Source organism: Salvelinus alpinus, chromosome 11, assembly GCF_045679555.1.
Source record: "Salvelinus alpinus chromosome 11, SLU_Salpinus.1, whole genome shotgun sequence".
In the NCBI taxonomy this organism is placed as follows: domain Eukaryota; kingdom Metazoa; phylum Chordata; class Actinopteri; order Salmoniformes; family Salmonidae; genus Salvelinus; species Salvelinus alpinus.
In genome coordinates this window covers 22,897,352-22,916,596 of record NC_092096.1, presented here as the reverse complement: position 1 = coordinate 22,916,596, position 19,245 = coordinate 22,897,352, and the positions used below count along the sequence as shown (strand labels likewise).

Genomic DNA, 19,245 nt, shown 5'->3' with positions numbered 1-19,245 from the left:
AGCGAAGCCTTGACGTCTTCTATCAGCACTGAGGAAATATGGCGGAGAGAGGCGTCGCGTGAGAAGCTTGCTCATTGTCAGCATCCATCTGTTTGTTTCTGCACCAAAATTGTGGCTCCGAAAACAATCATTTCTCTCTAAAACGCATAAAAAATGCATGAAAGGAAAGGAAGCGATCGCTGGGGCTCCGGAGGCACTTAAGAGACGGGGGCTTCTATGCCCGAGGTGGATGGATCATTGCAAAAGAGAGAATTATCCTCTCAATGGTATTCCCCATTATAATAAACTAATAGCACATATTGCTCCCCTAACTCCATACTGCTCTGAGACAGACAGAAAAACACACTTAATGAGGTACATTTAGCTGAATAATTAACTTCGCTAGACACAAAACTTTATTAGTCGCAGGGGAGACGAACAGGCCGGGCAGGGAGGATGGCTTGGCTATTGAATGAGCAATCAAACAGCACTCTGCGACCAATCAAGAGAGAGTGTAGAAAACAGTGGAGGGACTACAGACCCTAAACCAATCAATCAAAGTGACCCAGTGGTGTCATTCTGTCACAGCTAGGTGGTGATGCTGTGACACACCATGTCACACAAGCCTATGGGACACATCAGGTGTTGGTTTCTCTCTCAAGGGGGTGCTGTTGTCAGGTTACGGTCAGAGAAAATCCCGCCTGTGTGGTTCAGGTGTTGCGTTCTGGTCCGTGCTACCACGGGCCCTGGTGGGGACCGTCGACCGATGAGGTCATTCTCAGTGGCGTAGGTGGAGGAGGAGGATGGGGGGGGGGGGGGGGGGTTGTTATGCGGCAGTGTGGAGGAAAGGGGGCCGTCTGTGTGGGGAAAGAGAACAGATTGGCAAGCACTGCGGGCTGCTGCCACCGCTGCAGAGAGCAAAATGCACTTTTCCAAATGTCACCTTGCCAACCCCTTTTTAAAAAGAGAGAGAAACAGAGAAAATGTGAAAGGCCTACAATTGTGAGTGAGATGAAACCGTCAGGGGTCTGTCAGAAAGAGTGTGGTTTCCTGTTCCTGTGACTCTTCCTGACGCTGGAGGAGAATTGATGTGAAGGACACCACATAGTTGTCTTCTTCTCTCTGTCTTTGACAGTTTATCAGGACATCTTAAAGCAGAGGCCTTTCTAAATCCTCAAACAGGGAACACCACACAGGAGGTTGGTGGAAACTTAATTGGGAAGGACGGGCTCGTGGTAATGGCTAGAGCGAAATAGGTGGAATGGTGTCAAATACATCAAACACCTGGTTTTAAGGTGTTTGATGCCATTTCCATTTGCTCCGTTCCGGACATTATTATGAGCCGCTCTCCCCTCAGCAGCCTCCTGTGGAACACCATGTGACTTGGCGAAGCTCCGCAGAGTTAGACCTGGCGCCCCACATAACATGGTGTAGTACCGTGGGCCGTTGTCAAACACTGGGTTTACACAGGCAGCCCAAATCAAGTTTCAACGTTTAATGTCACTTGCACAAGTACAGTGAAATGCCTTTCCTTGCAAGCTCCAAACCCAATGATGCAGTCATCAATATCAATGTAATACTAAAAATAACATGGTAGAACAAAACACAAGAAATAAGAAGAAGAAGAATAGGAGAAATGAAGTACGCACACATGGTCAGTCAGTTCCAGAACCACATTTACAATGTGCAGATACTGGAGTGGTAGAGGTAGATCTGTTTTAGGTGAAGGTGACTAGGCATCAGGATATATGATAAACAGAATAGCAGCAGTGTAAATTAGGATTGTATGGGAGCGTGTGTGCCTGTGTATAGTCAGTATAAATGTGTGTGCTTGTTATGTGTGTGTTGGAGTTTCAGTGTGCATGAGTGTGTAGAGTCCTGTGAGTGTGTAGAGTCCCGTGAGTGTGTAGAGTCCTGTGAGTATGTAGAGTCCTGTGAGTGTGTAGAGTCCTGTGAGTGTGTAGAGTCCTGTGAGTATGTAGAGTCCTGTGAGTGTGTAGAGTCCTGTGAGTGTGTAGAGTCCCGTGAGTGTGTAGAGTCCTGTGAGTATGTAGAGTCCTGTGAGTGTGTAGAGTCCTGTGAGTGTGTAGAGTCCTGTGAGTATGTAGAGTCCTGTGAGTGTGTAGAGTCCTGTGAGTGTGTAGAGTCCTGTGAGTGTGTAGAGTCCTGTGAGTGTGTAGAGTCCTGTGAGTGTGTGTGAGTCCTGTGAGTGTGTAGAGTCCTGTGAGTGTGTAGAGTCCTGTGAGTGTGTAGAGTCCTGTGAGTGTGTAGAGTCCTGTGAGTGTGTGTGAGTCCTGTGAGTCCTGTGAGTGTGTAGAGTCCTGTGAGTGTGTAGAGTCCTGTGAGTGTGTGTGAGTCCTGTGAGTGTGTAGAGTCCTGTGAGTGTGTAGAGTCCTGTGAGTGTGTAGAGTCCTGTGAGTGTGTACAGTCCTGTGAGTGTGTACAGTCCTGTGAGTGTGTACAGTCCTGTGAGTGTGTACAGTCCTGTGAGTGTGTAGAGTCCTGTGAGTGTGTACAGTCCTGTGAGTGTGTACAGTCCTGTGAGTATGCATTGTGTGCAAAGGATTCTAATTAGGCTGCCTGTGTAAACACAGCCATGAAGTCAAAACAGTTTCTCTGTCTCACACAATGAATTAAATAACTAATGACTAGGATACTCAAGGACTTAGACACAGTATGAGCAAGACAGCCATCCCACTGGGCACAGACGTCAATTCAACGTCTATTCCATGTTGGTTGATTGAATTTCATTGAACTGATGTGGAAACAACATTGATTCAACCAGTGTGTGCCCACTGGGATATCTGTTCTTTACATTCCACTTTCTGTAAACATTCTGAAACCCATATGAACAAGCCTCTGGGAGGTTGGCAGAGGAGCCTGTGACCAATCAATGCAGAGAGAGAGAGACGGCGCCAGGGACAAGACGGGTGACATATACATATGCCCCTGTGCCCATACATCAGCCAGCACAAGCAAGGAGTTCCAATCCATGCCAGCTCACCTTCTCTCTGTCAACTCAATAAAGCTCTGTGAAATATAGGAAGGGAATCGTCCCAGGGTAATATTTCACTCCTGTACCACTACGGTCTGTTCATATCTCATCGTCTCAATAAAGTTGACTTCCACGTGCCAGCGGAACAGTAATATACAGAGGTAGACAGAGGGAGGCTGTGGAATATGATGGACAGGTTCATCAGAGTAGTGTTCAGACACTCTTGTCTGTCCCGAATGGCATCCTCTTCCCTATATAGTGCCCTTCTTTTGACCAGAGGCAATGGCACCCTATTCCATATATTGTGCCCTTCTTTTGACCAGAGCCAATGGCACCCTATTCCTTATATAGTGCCCTTCTTTTGACCACAGCCCTATGGGAGGAATTCCCTGGACATGTCCAATTTAAAACACTAATTTCCCGTTGTGAAACATTTTAAAAGGTTTTCTGTTGTGTGCTCCAATGAACACAGCCCAGACCAAGCTGACAGACTCCTTGAGACACGGAGGCCTTTTCAAGTTCAAGTCAATAAATATAAGTATATATATAAGTATTAGTCGTATGAACAGGATACACATGGTATTAGTCGTATGAACAGGATACACATGGTATTAGTCGTATGTACAGGATACACATGGTATTAGTCGTATGTACAGGATACACATGGTATTCGTCGTATGTACAGGATACACATGGTATTAGTCGTATGTACAGGATACACAATGGTATTCGTCGTATGTACAGGATACACATGGTATTAGTCGTATGTACAGGGTACACATGGTATTAGTCGTCTGTACAGGATACACAATGGTATTCGTCGTATGTACAGGATACACATGGTATTAGTCGTATGTACAGGATACACAATGGTATTCGTCGTATGTACAGGATACACATGGTATTAGTCGTATGTACAGGATACACAATGGTATTCGTCGTATGTACAGGATACACATGGTATTAGTCATATGTACAGGATACACAATGGTATTCGTCGTATGTACAGGATACACATGGTATTAGTCGTATGTACAGGATACACAATGGTATTCGTCGTATGTACAGGATACACATGGTATTAGTCGTATGTACAGGATATACATGGTATTAGTCGTATGTACAGGGTACTATTCAACTAAATGCTTACTTGCAGGTATGTCACGGAGGCCTTTTTCCCCACAGTATCGGCTGATCCTAAAGCGTCTTAAAGGAGCTACTTCTAGCCACAGCTAACTATGGGACATTGCTGACGCAAATCGTCTGATTGATGGAGGTGGCCGTCAACCAGCCACGCACCCTCCAGCCACACCCCCTACAAAAAATCATGCTATCAATCAATCAATCAATCAATCAATCAAATGTATTTATAAAGCCCGTTTTACATCAGCAGTTGTCACAAAGTGCTGTACAGAAACCCAGCCTAGAACCCAAACAGCAGCATTTCAGATGTAGAAGCATGGTGGAGCATTACAGCTGTCTACACCACACAGATGAGGAAGACAAAGGAAACAAACCACATGATAACATAGCCTGGTAAGTTGAAACATAACCTTTGTACAGTATCAAACTTTGGTGAAAACATTGTATTCTAAATTCAATTTACTGACGTCTTAAATTTGACATTCAACCTTGAAGAGGCCTGTCCAAATCAGATGCCACTTTCTCCTTGTCCAGAGTCGATTGTCAGTTGATTATGAAAAAGGAACACGCTTCTTTTGATACATATTGTCATATTTCAAAGCGTATTACTTCCAGAGCTGATGTGTGATCTGGCATTTTGCCGTACGTCAGAAACAGGGAAAAGTTGGACACCTCGCCTGCTCTCCTACTCTTGAAAACACATCAATCAAGCCAGTCAGAGAGTGACAGACACCTTCCAGGTGTCATTGAGCGATACTTTCTAATGATTGATGGCCCAGCGATCCCTGACAATCCCCCAATCAACTAACCCCCCCCCCCCCCCCCCCATCGATTGCCATGTGAAAAATAAATGATAACGTTTTGAAAAACGATGCACTTTATCCTCTGGCAATTTAGATAAACAAATCCTTTTAAACTGAGAAAAGAGAGAAACATTTCCATACATTACAGTGTGGAAAGCAGAGGATGTTTTGAATATTTTATAGATGGGAAAGGCAGCAGTGTCCCCTATAGGTGGTGTGTGTATACAAAGGCTCATTAAGCTGTAGTCTCTAGGGGGAAGATATAGCCTAAAAAGCCAGTACACTGTGGCATATTAATAATGACTGAGGGGGGCCTCAGACCCTCCCGCTATCTCAGTGAAGGCTGCTGAGGGGAGGACAGCTCATAAGAATGTCTGGAATGGAGCGAATGGAATCAAACACAAGGAAGCCATGTGCTTGATGAATTTGATATCATTCCACCAATTCCGCTCCAGCCATTACCACAAGCCTGTCCTCCCCAACTGAGGTGCCACCAACCTCCTGTGCACTATCTTTATCACTTTTCCTCCTCCCTCTCTCTCTCTCTCTCCCTCTCTCCCTCTCTCCCTCCCTCCCTCGCTCCCTCTCTCTCTCGCTCTCTCATGCATGCAGACACCACATCCTCCCCACTCTCTTCCCCCCTCCCTATCTAATCAACCCTTCCCCCCCTCCCTCAACACTGTGGAACGGCTTCATCACACAGAAGATGAGGAGAGAGATGGTAGCCATAATGGCGTGACATGTAGCATTGTTCCAGTGTCTTTTGATACATTCATTTGTGTCTCTCTAACCTTTCCATGGTGGTGAACCACGCTAATCAAGGCCCCGGCCAAACAGAGATGTCCAATTAAAAACGCATACTTTGACCAATGGGTAAACTAATATGTCAATAGTGTACATTCTCCTTGAAGAAAATCAATGGTCATGTCTCTATCATTATCCGTTCAAAAGTTATTGGTGTTTTTAGCCTGGTAGGATGGCCAGAATTAGGGTGACTAAATCAATGGACACCAGAGAAAGAAAAGTGGTAAAAAGAATCTTGAAAATTGCATCTCGTCAGCTAGGCTGGATTCTGTGTGAGAATTAAGGCTACTGGCTAACTGACAGGCTCACTTTGCTGTTGAACTCGTCATCTTTCTTCTCAAAGTCGCAGGACATAAACCAATCTAGAGGTAAGATGGATATTGATTTTGAGACATGACAGGTAGTATATTCATATTTTAGTATACACTTTTCATATTTATTTAAAATTCCTGTTATTTTTTCTCACAAAAACAAGCGTATCTCTGTGAAATGTCAACTGAGCGCTGAGCGTGTAACACGCTTTTTATATTCAAAGCCTTTTACATCTAATTCAGCTTCATGCTTATTTAGCTTTTTGCGACCCGCAGAAACAATTTTGAAGACGACGACCACGTAAAATCCTCAAAAGTTGTTAGGAGAAACCTACCACTGCTACGACTTTCTGAATGTAACGTTAATGATATGTTATAGACCCCACACAACGATTCAGAACATGAAGAATCATTTGTCTTGGTCAAATGTTTTTTTTAAACATAAGGAATTGAAATTGAAATGTTCACCCACTCCGGGTGCACACCCTACTAACTGAGAGTGGGGTGAGGGAGTGGAGAGGAGTGGTACTGATGGACATGGCATGATACCCTCCTTTGGGAATTCCAGTAGAAACGGAATTCTGGTTGGATACCGATGTTGTCTGGTTGGAAAGTGGAGGTCGCCTTTACGCCTGAATGGATTGTGGGGAATGTGCTTCAGCTGTCCCCCTATTGTAACTGTATTGTAACATGTTATTGATACCTTCTTATGCTACACACATAGCCATTATATTTCTGTGGGGACAGAACTCAGCGAACCCAGAGCCATTTATTCAGAATACTGTATGGCTCTGAACAACCCTATTGAAAGTCGTGGCCATTGAAAAAGCATCACAATCACTTATTTGCCATCTAAATAGTCTTGATTGCACATGGATTATTAATGTACATTGAAATGGATCTGTGGAAACACATTGACTATTGGCACCGTGGCCGGTCTTTTAAATGGAAAATGATTGACATATTTCGAATGATTCCAAACGACCTCTGCTGTTTAGCCTCCATCATTGAAGTTATTGGCATGTTTACAACACCGGCTAACCGCACATCTGTTGTCCCAGGGATATCCATACGGTCTCCATTGATCGCTAAAGAGTCAGAGAAATGCCTTTGGACAGCAACATGGCCACGGGTCATGGAGGGCAGTGACTGCAGTGTGAGCAATAGGTGTCATAAAACATAGATTTTATTTTCATACAGTATTCAATATATAGGAGTTGATTCAATGAATTGACCATGACATCTTGGAGACACACTGGGTCAATAGAAACTTAAACTGTCAGGGGATGATGATCAGTGTTGACATACTATCCTCTTCAAGTCAAGTGCTGATGGTCAACCCATGTCTAGACTAGCACAACATCATGTTTTAGTCAAAGGTGCAATCTGCAATATTTACTGTCATTTTAATACAGGATTTATCAATTGATTCTTGAAGAATATGACTTCTAACAGCCTCGTGAGCTTCAACTGTCGTACCCCATCATATCCCAAATATAAGGTTGCTTTATTTGATTGTAAACAGCATTTGTTGTTAAGGCCAGATTAGCTGTTGTCAAATCCAAACAACCAGTGGGAAGATAAGTAGCAAATTTAACCATCTCCTTCTTTCTGGGGATGAATCCCAGAAAAGACATTGTGGAAGATGATCTTTACCAGAGCTAGTGTACTGTACATATGAACCTTAGACTGGGTGTTATTTCATTATACAAATCAGGAAATGCATTTTGTGACTTACAATTTCCTGCAAGTACATAGCGGAATCTTCCACATAGGACAGACACTGATTGCACGTGATCACGGGTACTGTAGAACACAGGAGGTGATTATAAAGACCATCATTTCAACCGAGGGGGGATTTTACAGGAATGGCAACAGGGAGAATTGTGATCGAGACACAGGCCATGATGACAGTGGTAGCCAGAGGTCAGTGATGGACCGTGACATGTGACATGTTTTGACAAATCTCTCTGCCATTCGCAATCAGCCTCCCCTCACCGCCTTTCAAACCGCAATACACTATGTTGTCTTGACGACGTAGTTGTGCGGTTCTTGTTTGTCGAAAGAGGGAAGGGGGAGGGAGGTGTGGTGGGGGGGTATATATAAGGACCATTAAAGTCTCAATGGGAGGGCTCGTGCACATTTAACTGTGTGAGATTAGCACCTGCCAGTGAAGCCACAGCAGAACAGAACACTACAGACCTCTGGTGGTGACGCACCATTAACCCCTGACTGACGAGGAGGCCTTAATGGTAGACATCAGTCACACCCCACATCAGGCAGATGGAGGAAGTGGGAGGGAGGGAGGGATACTTAGCCCTGTTAAAAAATACGTTGAGCCTGCTGCCCATCAGGATACCACTCAAGGCTACTGGTCTGGCATGCTGTCTGTCTGTCTGTCTTTAATGGGGTGTGGGACTGGCAGATGGGTTGGTGTAGTAGTCCATCACAAACCACAGCTCCTGTCAATAGAGACAGAGGGTTTGAGATAATAATGTGGGTGTAATGTGGGTATATGGTGTACACTGTAATGTGGGTTTACACTGAGGGGTTGATACCCTCCTTTGGGAATAACTGTAGCAAGAGTCTAGACCCATAGGACTAGAGTCTAGACCCATAGGACTAGAGTCTTGACCCATAGGACTAGTCTAGACCCATAGGACTAGAGTCTTGACCCATAGGACTAGAGTCTTGACCCATAGGACTAGAGTCTAGACCCATAGGACTAGTCTAGACCCATAGGACTAGAGTCTTGACCCATAGGACTAGAGTCTAGACCCATAGGACTAGTCTAGACCCATAGGACTAGAGTCTTGACCCATAGGACTAGAGTCTTGACCCATAGGACTAGAGTCTAGACCCATAGGACTAGTCTAGACCCATAGGACTAGAGTCTTGACCCATAGGACTAGAGTCTAGACCCATAGGACTAGAGTCTAGACCCATAGGACTAGAGTCTAGACCCATAGGACTAGAGTCTAGACCCATAGGACTAGAGTCTTGACCCATAGGACTAGAGTCTAGACCCATATTGACATGGTACAGGTGTGTGTGTGTGTGTGTGTGTGTGTGTGTGTGTGTGTGTGTGTGTGTGTGTGTGTGTGTGTGTGTGTGTGTGTGTGTGTGTGTGTGTGTGTGTGTGTGTGTGTGTGTGTGTGTGTGTGTGTGTGTGTGTGTGTGTGTGTGTGTGTGTGTGTGTGTGTGTGTGTGTGTGTGTGTGTCTCTCCTCCCCAGATCTCCTCCTAATCTCACTAGAATTGCACAGTGAGCCAGTGAAGCAGTGGGTGTCTCTCTCCCGTCAGCCCCCGTAATGCTGCAACTTCCCCGTGACCTTTCTGCATCACATTCAGCAGGAAACAAATGAAAATCACACAGTTCACCAACTTGCTGCCGATGCACAAGGCAGGGTTCAGAGCTATCTGACAATACAGCAGTGTGTAATGTTATTGTTATTTCCCCCTCTCTCGCTCTTATTCGCTCATGCTCTCTCTCTCTCTCTCTCTCTCTCTCTCTCTCTCTCTCTCTCTCTCTCTCTCTCTCTCTCTCTCTCTCTCTCTCTCTCTCTCTCTCTCTCTCTCTCTCTCTCTCTCTCTCTCTCTCTCTCTCTCTCTCTCTCTCTCTCTCTCTCTCTCTCTCTCTCTCTCTCTCTCTCTCTCTCTCTCTCTCTCTCTCTCTGTGTCTCTCTCTCTCTCTCTCTCTCTCTCTCTCTGTGTCTCTCTCTCTCTCTCTCTGTCTCTCTCTCTCTCTCTCTCTCTCTCTCTCTCTCTCTCTCTCTCTCTGTCTCTCTGTCTCTCTCTCTCTCTCTCCCTCTGTGTCTCTCTCTCTGTCTCTCTGTCTCTGTTATCTCTCTCTCTGTCTCTGTCTCTCTCTCTGTCTCTCTGTCTCTCTGTCTCTCTGTGTCTCTCTCTCTGTCTCTCTCGCTCTGTCACTCTCTGTGTCTCTCTCTTGCTCTGCCTATATGTCTCTCTCTCTCTCTGGGTCTCTGTGTCTCTCTGTCTCTCTCTCTCTCTCTCTCTCTCTCTCTCTCTCGCTCTGTCTCTCTCTCTCTCTCTGTCTCTGTGTCTCTCTCTCTCTCCCTCTGTGTCTCTCTCTCTGTCTCTCTGTCTCTGTTTCTCTCTCTCTCTCTCTCTCCCTCTGTGTCTCTCTCTCTGTCTCTCTGTCTCTGTTTCTCTCTCTCTGTCTCTGTCTCTCTCTCTGTCTCTCTGTCTCTCTGTCTCTGTGTCTCTCTCTCTGTCTCTCTCGCTCTGTCACTCTCTGTGTCTCTCTCTTGCTCTGCCTATATGTCTGTCTCTCTCTCTGGGTCTCTGTGTCTCTCTGTCTCTCTGTCTCTCTCTGTCTCTCTCTCAATTCAATTCAATTCAAGGGGCTTTATTGACATGGGAAACATATGTTGACATTGCCAAACGCAAGTGAGGTAGATAATATACAAAAGTGCAATAAACAATAAAAATGTACAGTAAACATTACACATACAGAAGTTTCAAAAGAATAAAGACATTACAAATGTCATATTATGTATATATACAGTGTTGTAACGACGATGTACAAATGGTTAATGTACAAAAGGGGAAATAAATAAGCATAAATATGGGTTGTATTTCCATATCTCTCTCTCTGTGTCTCTCTCTCACAATCTCTCTCTGTGTCTCTCTCTCACAATCTCTCTCTGTGTCTCTCTCTCACAATCTCTCTCTGTGTTTCTCTCTCACAATCTCTCTCTGTGTCTCTCTCTCACAATCTCTCTCTGTGTTTCTCTCTCACAATCTCTCTCTGTGTCTCTCTCTCACAATCTCTCTCTGTGTCTCTCTCTCACAATCTCTCTCTGTGTTTCTCTCTCACAATCTCTCTCTGTGTCTCTCTCTCACAATCTCTCTCTGTGTCTCTCTCTCACAATCTCTCTCTGTGTCTCTCTCTCACAATCTCTCTCTGTGTCTCTCTCTCACAATCTCTCTCTGTGTTTCTCTCTCACAATCTCTCTCTGTGTCTCTCTCTCACAATCTCTCTCTGTGTCTCTCTCTCACAATCTCTCTCTGTGTCTCTCTCTCACAATCTCTCTCTGTGTTTCTCTCTCACAATCTCTCTCTGTGTTTCTCTCTCACAATCTCTCTCTGTGTCTCTCTCTCACAATCTCTCTCTGTGTCTCTCTCTCACAATCTCTCTCTGTGTCTCTCTCTCACCAAGGCGAGAGGTAAAAAATAATAGTGTGTCGCAACGTGCCATGTTCTCTGGTCCAAACCAAATTAAATTAAATTAGTATCAAATGTGAACTGGGACGGCTTGGCGCTGCAACATGCCAGTGCCTTGTTTGTGCGTCTTGGAGAACACATTCTCGTTATCAGGAATAATAAAGATAACCGGGGGGATTTCTCAACATTCATTTTTAGAGTGAAAGAATGTTTGGGAGACGGCCGGAATAGACAGCGAGCGGTAGGCCAAGGAGCCTGAGGAAGTGAGATAATTGAGCAGAGCACTCAGCATATGCTTTGGTTACCAGGGTGATAGACTTTATCAAAACACTGACCAATCCTCTTATGGGAAAGGGAGAGTAAGCCCTTCCCAGTGGCAGAGACAATTACGGTCGTCGGGCAGACATCCCAGGGTTTCCCTGTTGTTGTAGCAGAGCGATTAGCGTGTATACAGGCAGCGCTGATCAGATCAGGGCCTATGGGCATGTTGAAACCAGTCCAACCCTACGAATGCCGTTGTCAAAACTCTCGCGGGAGCATTGATGGAATTAAATTCCCACCGAAATTCAATCTTTGAGCCGGTCTGTAGGAGAAATGCATGTGTTTTATGGAAATTATACAGAAATGGAGCAGGAAAAAAACTATTGCGTTTTTGAAATTGTAAAGATTATGCTTTCGCTGCTGTTTTGGCCTCATCAAAATTAATCTGCGGTCCCATAGGATCTGTGAAGGCATTCTGAGAGACACCTGAGTGGAAATATTGGCTCTCTGTACATACATAGTGCCTCTAAGTCTCTCTCCGTTTCTCTGCAGCAGAGCATGACTTTGGGCTATATTGGACACTATGACTACTGAAGGCCATATCTCATAATGTTATCTCTGTCTTGGCTCTCAACGACACCATTTGGACCGATGGTTATATATAGGACACCCAACTGATGTCTTCTTTGTATACGCCAAACACTCTTCCATCGGTAAGACAGAGGTAAACAGACCATCAGTAAGCCAGAGGTAAACAGACCATCAGTAAGCCAGAGGTAAACAGACCATCGGTATGCCAGAGGTAAACAGACCATCAATAAGCCAGAGGTAAACAGACCATCAGTAAGCCAGAGGTAAACAGACCATCAGTAAGCCAGAGGTAAACAGACCATCGGTAAGCCAGAGGTAAACAGACCATCAGTAAGACAGACGTAACCAGACCATCAGTAAGCCAGAGGTAAACAGACCATCAGTAAGCCAGAGGTAACCAGACCATCAGTAAGACAGACGTAACCAGACCATCAGTAAGACAGACGTAACCAGACCATCGGTAAGCCAGAGGTAAACAGACCATCAGTAAGCCAGAGGTAAACAGACCATCAGTAAGCCAGAGGTAAACAGACCATCGGTAAGCCAGAGGTAAACAGACCATCAGTAAGCCAGAGGTAAACAGACCATCAGTAAGCCAGAGGTAAACAGACCATCAGTAAGCCAGAGGTAAACAGACCATCGGTAAGCCAGAGGTAAACAGACCATCAGTAAGCCAGAGGTAACCAGACCATCAGTAAGACAGAGGTAACCAGACCATCAGTAAGCCAGAGGTAAACAGACCATCAGTAATCCGAGGTAAACAGACCATCAGTAAGCCAGAGGTAAACAGACCATCGGTAAGCCAGAGGTAAACAGACCATCAGTAAGACAGACGTAACGAGACCATCAGTAAGCCAGAGGTAAACAGACCATCAGTTAGCCAGAGGTAATGAGACCATCAGTAAGCCAGAGGTAAACAGACCATCGGCAAGCCAGAGGTAAACAGACCATCGGTAAGCCAGAGGTAAACAGACCATCAGTAAGACAGACGTAACGAGACCATCAGTAAGCCAGAGGTAAACAGACCATCAGTTAGCCAGAGGTAATGAGACCATCAGTTAGCCAGAGGTAAACATACCATCAGTAAGCCGAGGTAAACAGACCATCGGTAAGCCAGAGGTAAACAGACCATCAGTAAGCCAGAGGTAAACAGACCATCGGTAAGCCAGAGGTAAACAGACCATCAGTAAGCCAGAGGTAAACAGACCATCAGTAAGCCAGAGGTAAACAGACCATCAGTAAGACAGACGTAACCAGACCATCAGTAAGCCAGAGGTAAACAGACCATCAGTAAGCCAGAGGTAAACAGACCATCAGTAAGACAGACGTAACGAGACCATCAGTAAGCCAGAGGTAAACAGATCATCAGTAAGCCAGAGGTAATGAGACCATCAGTAAGCCAGAGGTAAACAGACCATCAGTAAGCCAGAGGTAAACAGACCATCAGTTAGCCAGAGGTAAACAGACCATCAGTAAGCCAGAGGTAAACAGACCATCGGCAAGCCAGAGGTAAACAGACCATCAGTAAGCCAGAGGTAACCAGACCATCAGTAAGACAGAGGTAACCAGACCATCAGTAAGCCAGAGGTAAACAGACCATCAGTAATCCGAGGTAAACAGACCATCAGTAAGCCAGAGGTAAACAGACCATCGGTAAGCCAGAGGTAAACAGACCATCAGTAAGACAGACGTAACGAGACCATCAGTAAGCCAGAGGTAAACAGACCATCAGTTAGCCAGAGGTAATGAGACCATCAGTAAGCCAGAGGTAAACAGACCATCGGCAAGCCAGAGGTAAACAGACCATCGGTAAGCCAGAGGTAAACAGACCATCAGTAAGACAGACGTAACGAGACCATCAGTAAGCCAGAGGTAAACAGACCATCAGTTAGCCAGAGGTAATGAGACCATCAGTTAGCCAGAGGTAAACATACCATCAGTAAGCCGAGGTAAACAGACCATCGGTAAGCCAGAGGTAAACAGACCATCAGTAAGCCAGAGGTAAACAGACCATCGGTAAGCCAGAGGTAAACAGACCATCAGTAAGCCAGAGGTAAACAGACCATCAGTAAGCCAGAGGTAAACAGACCATCAGTAAGACAGACGTAACCAGACCATCAGTAAGCCAGAGGTAAACAGACCATCAGTAAGCCAGAGGTAAACAGACCATCAGTAAGACAGACGTAACGAGACCATCAGTAAGCCAGAGGTAAACAGATCATCAGTAAGCCAGAGGTAATGAGACCATCAGTAAGCCAGAGGTAAACAGACCATCAGTAAGCCAGAGGTAAACAGACCATCAGTTAGCCAGAGGTAAACAGACCATCGGTATGCCAGAGGGAAACAGACCATCGGTAAGCCAGAGGTAAACAGACCATCAGTAAGCCAGAGGTAAACAGACCATCAGTAAGCCAGAGGTAAACAGACCATCAGTAAGACAGACGTAACCAGACCATCAGTAAGCCAGAGGTAAACAGACCATCAGTAAGCCAGAGGTAAACAGACCATCAGTAAGACAGACGTAACGAGACCATCAGTAAGCCAGAGGTAAACAGATCATCAGTAAGCCAGAGGTAATGAGACCATCAGTAAGCCAGAGGTAAACAGACCATCAGTAAGCCAGAGGTAAACAGACCATCAGTTAGCCAGAGGTAAACAGACCATCGGTATGCCAGAGGGAAACAGACCATCAGTTAGCCAGAGGTAAACAGACCATCAGTAAGCCAGAGGTAAACAGACCATCAGTAATCCGAGGTAAACAGACCATCAGTAAGCCAGAGGTAAACAGACCATCAGTAAGCCAGAGGTAAACAGACCATAGTGACCAGTGTAATTCCATCTGATGTCTTCTTTACGTCCTTAGACATATTGTCAGGATGGGTAATGAAGTGGAGGCTGTTCATACACCAGGGGGGCACACAGTCTCAGAGAATACGCCAGAGAAGACACCATACGTCCACGGCTGCATCCTGTATCTGTTTAACATTCATGGCAATTTCATCCCTGCCTGATCCTTTATTAAAAAAGCCCAAAGTTCTGTCCAGAGACGAGAGCCACGACTCGACTCGTTCATTACGCCCACCGCTCCTTCCTCAATTGTGTCGGTGGTCCCTCAGCTTTTTGATTGTGACCCTCTTAGCCATGTTTATTCAAGCTGTTACGGTTTGAGGAGCAGTCATTCTTGATGCCGGCAAGAGTTTGAGCGAGGAGTAGTGCCGGGCCCTGAATGCAAAGCGTTTGTCTCTGTGTGGAAAACTCACAGTTGACTAAACCCAAGATGGCAATTAGGAAATGGTCTGTAAAATGGCTTGATAACGCAAGACTGTGAGATAGTTCACTCAAATTCATTTAAAATAACATATTTGGGGTCTCTCCCCAATTGCAGGGTCCAGGGCTTGCCGATAGTAATGAAAATTAAGCCGCCGCCACCGGCACTTGACGTCAAGCTTGAGAAACATAATTGGCGGAATGTGAAGTGCTCTTCGAGAGCTCAAAAGCTCCTCTAACAACGTCGAAGCTTCTCACTGAAAGGGGGGAAAACTTTGACAGACTTCTGTAGCGACAAAAAATATTTCCTGGAATTAACCAATGAAACCAAACGATCTAGCAAACTAGCTCTGGGTGTTATGTGAATTTGTGTCCTTAGGATTAGTGGATGATGTTTTTTAGTGTTATTTTAAATGTAACGACTTGTATTGCTTTTTTGGAATGTTTTTTAAGTTATTGTTTGGAGAAACAAGGAGTGAGAGAGAGTGGTTTTAAATATCAACAAGTGCTGTGATGATGGGGGGAGAGAGAGAGGGCGAGAGAGAGAGAGAGAGAGAGGAGGGGAGAGAGAGAGAATTAATAGATATAAATAACAACAGCGATGATAGAAAATTATTGTTGTGAATTATAGAGAGTGAACAATCCAATGTTTAGCTTTTTCATGTAGCTGTACTAAAAAAGGTGCATATGCTCAGTCAGACGGGGGGGGGGGGGGGGTTGTGTGTTATGATTAGTGTGTTATGATTAGTGTGTTATGATTAGTGTGTTATGATTAGTGTGTTGTGATTAGTGTGTTGTGATTAGTGTGTTGTGATTAGTGTGTTGTGATTAGTGTGTTGTGATTAGTGTGTTGTGATTAGTGTGTTGTGATTAGTGTGTTATGATTAGTGTGTTATGATTAGTGTGTTATGATTAGTGTGTTATGATTAGTGTGTTATGATTAGTGTGTTGTGATTAGTGTGTAGTTAGTGTGGAAAACCTGCCTCAACATCTCCCTCTCTCTGAGCCAGTGTGGCACATTGTTTCAACCCCATGTTAAGTGCCTGTGTGTTCTCCCAGAACACATTATGAAAACCCTAGAATGATCTCATGAAAACAGACAGTTGAGCAAACATTTCTTTGAGTTATTGTAATATCCGGGTATACTTTCTCGATATCTCTTGAGAGATTCTGTGGATTCTGTTACTTTCCATTTAGAACTTTAACATATAATTAATTAAACATTCTTGTCAGAGCCTTTTCAGCTTTAATGAATGATGTTAACTCCTCTCAAGGAGAGAGGAGGCTTCCTCGCACATCATACCGCCATTAGAGTGACAGGACTGCTCATAGACACCAATGTGCTATCAAAAGGCAGCTGGAGTGGACAAGGAGATTACGTCTAAGGACGTAATTGAGTAACGATTTCCTCATGCAAACACATTCAGAGGCGTATCATTTAATTGTGGCTGGATGCAAGACTGTGAATGGCTTCCGTCAGTGGAAAACGAGAGATATTTGCACAAAGACGATTAGCATCAGTGTTGTACAACACCACACTAATTATGGACGGAAAATAATGTTAATCATTGGAACAGAACATCAGTGTGAATGTTAATCACAAGAACAGTTTTAATTCATTGTGAAGCTAAATCCCCCCCTCCCTGCGTCTGTCCTTCTGTAAACTACAGTTTCTAATAAACCTTTCTACGGTCCCTTGTGGACTTTTCACACTACTGTCCCTTGAGGCCTTTTCACGGTACTGAGCCGAACCGACCTGAGCCGAACCGACCTGAGCCGAACCGACCTGAGCCGAACCGACCTGAGCCGAACCGACCTGAGCCGAACCGACCTGAGCCAACCTGACCTGAGCCGAACCGACCTGAGCCGAACCAACCTGAGCCAACCTGACCTGAGCCAAACCGACCTGAGCCAACCTGACCTGAGCCAACCTGACCTTTGCCAAACCGACCTGAGCCGAACCGACCTGAGCCAACCTGACCTGAGCCAAACCGACCTGAGCCAACCTGACCTGAGCCAAACTGACCTGAGCCGAACCGACCTGAGCCGAACCGACCTGAGCCGAACCGACCTGAGCCGAACCGACCTGAGCCAACCTGACCTGAGCCAAACCGACCTGAGCCAACCTGACCTGAGCCAACCTGACCTTTGCCAAACCGACCTGAGCCGAACCGACCTTAGCCAACCTGACCTGAGCCAAACCGACCTGAGCCAACCTGACCTGAGCCAAACTGACCTGAGCCAAACTGACCTGAGCCGAACCGACCTGAGCAAACCTGACCTGAGCCGAACCAACCTGAGCCAACCTGACCTGAGCCGAACCAACCTGAGCCAACCTGACCTGAGCCAACCTGACCTTTGCCAAACTGACCTGAGCCAACCTGACCTGAGCCAACCTGACCTGAGCCAACCTGACCTGAGCCAACCTGACCTTTGCCGAACCGACCTGAGCCAACCTTAGCCAACCTGGCACAGTACGGTTCTGGTAGGCCTCATAGCGTGAATCAGGTTTAAATCTATCAGCCATTACAGAGGATCTAGTTTTTATGAATCCATCCAAACATCAGTATGTCCTTTGACTTGGGCCTCCATTGAGGTCAGTAATTATGGTTAGTAACGAGGTGGTTTTGGGGGGGGGTGTAATCAAGGGGCAGTTAAGACCCTTTATATCCTCTCTGGGGGCATAATTGGTCCTGGGCTGTTTATATGATTAAGTGCCACTGTGGGTCTGACAGCTAAGAACCACTCTCTTTTCACACTTGGCATTTCATTAAAATGGAAGGTACTTTACTCTAATGAAAAGTAAATGTGTTGCTGACTGCGACTACAATAATGTCGTTAATTTCATAAGGATTATATTTTCTCAACGATGTTATCCGTCGATAATCAATCAATTTCATTGCCCTCGGTCCCCTAAGGGAGGAAGCCAATGTAATGTTTTATTCTCGTACCCATTTATTTGCAATTATGTTTGGGAACAAAATAATCATTTAAGGACATTATTGGGTATAGATAGCCTACACAGCTACTTTCATGTCATTTGGGAAATTCCATGTGAAAACCATTAGTCATTTAAAAGAGCATAACCTCAGGTGGAAATGCTTGGTTGCTTTTATGTCTTTTTCAGAAAAAAAAGGTGATACTTTCTCTCGGTGTAAATACTTTATCTCAGTGTAAATACTTTATCTCAGTGTGAATACTTTATCTCAGTGTAAATACTTTATCTCAGTGTAAATACTTTATCTCAGTGTGAATGCTTTATCTCAGTGTGAATACTTTATCTCAGTGTAAATACTTTATCTCAGTGTAAATACTTTATCTCAGTGTGAATGCTTTATCTCAGTGTGAATACTTTATCTCAGTGTGAATACTTTATCTCAGTGTAAATACTTTATCTCAGTGTGAATACTTTATCTCAGTGTGAATACTTTATCTCAGTGTAAATACGTTATCTCAGTGTGAATGCTTTATCTCAGTGTGAATGCTTTATCTCAGTGTGAATACTTTATCTCAGTGTGAATACTTTATCTCAGTGTAAATACTTTATCTCAGTGTGAATGCTTTATCTCAGTGTGAATGCTTTATCTCAGTGTGAATACTTTATCTCAGTGTGAATGCTTTATCTCAGTGTGAATACTTTCTCTCAGTGTAAATACTTTATCTCAGTGTGAATACTTTATCTCAGTGTAAATACTTTATCTCAGTATGAATGCTTTATCTCAGTGTGAATGCATTATCTCAGTGTGAATACTTTATCTCAGTGTGAATACTTTCTCTCGGTGTAAATACTTTATATCAGTGGAAATACTTTATCTCAGTGTAAATACTTTATCTCAGTGTAAATACTTTCTCTCAATGTAAATACTTTATCTCAGTGTAAATACTTTCTCTCAGTGTAAATACTT

The 19,245-nt window shown here is 44.6% G+C and overlaps 1 protein-coding gene across 1 annotated transcript; it reads left to right on the top strand.

Annotated features, from left to right (window-relative positions):
* Positions 1–7,903: 7,903 nt before the first annotated feature.
* LOC139533281 (uncharacterized protein in mobD 3'region-like) lies at positions 7,904–17,801 on the top strand. The gene is made up of 2 exons (XM_071331350.1): positions 7,904–7,961; positions 17,068–17,801. The coding sequence occupies exons 1-2, from the start codon at positions 7,904–7,906 to the stop codon at positions 17,799–17,801; spliced, it is 792 nt and encodes a 263-aa protein (XP_071187451.1).
* The last annotated feature ends 1,444 nt before the right edge of the window (positions 17,802–19,245 follow it).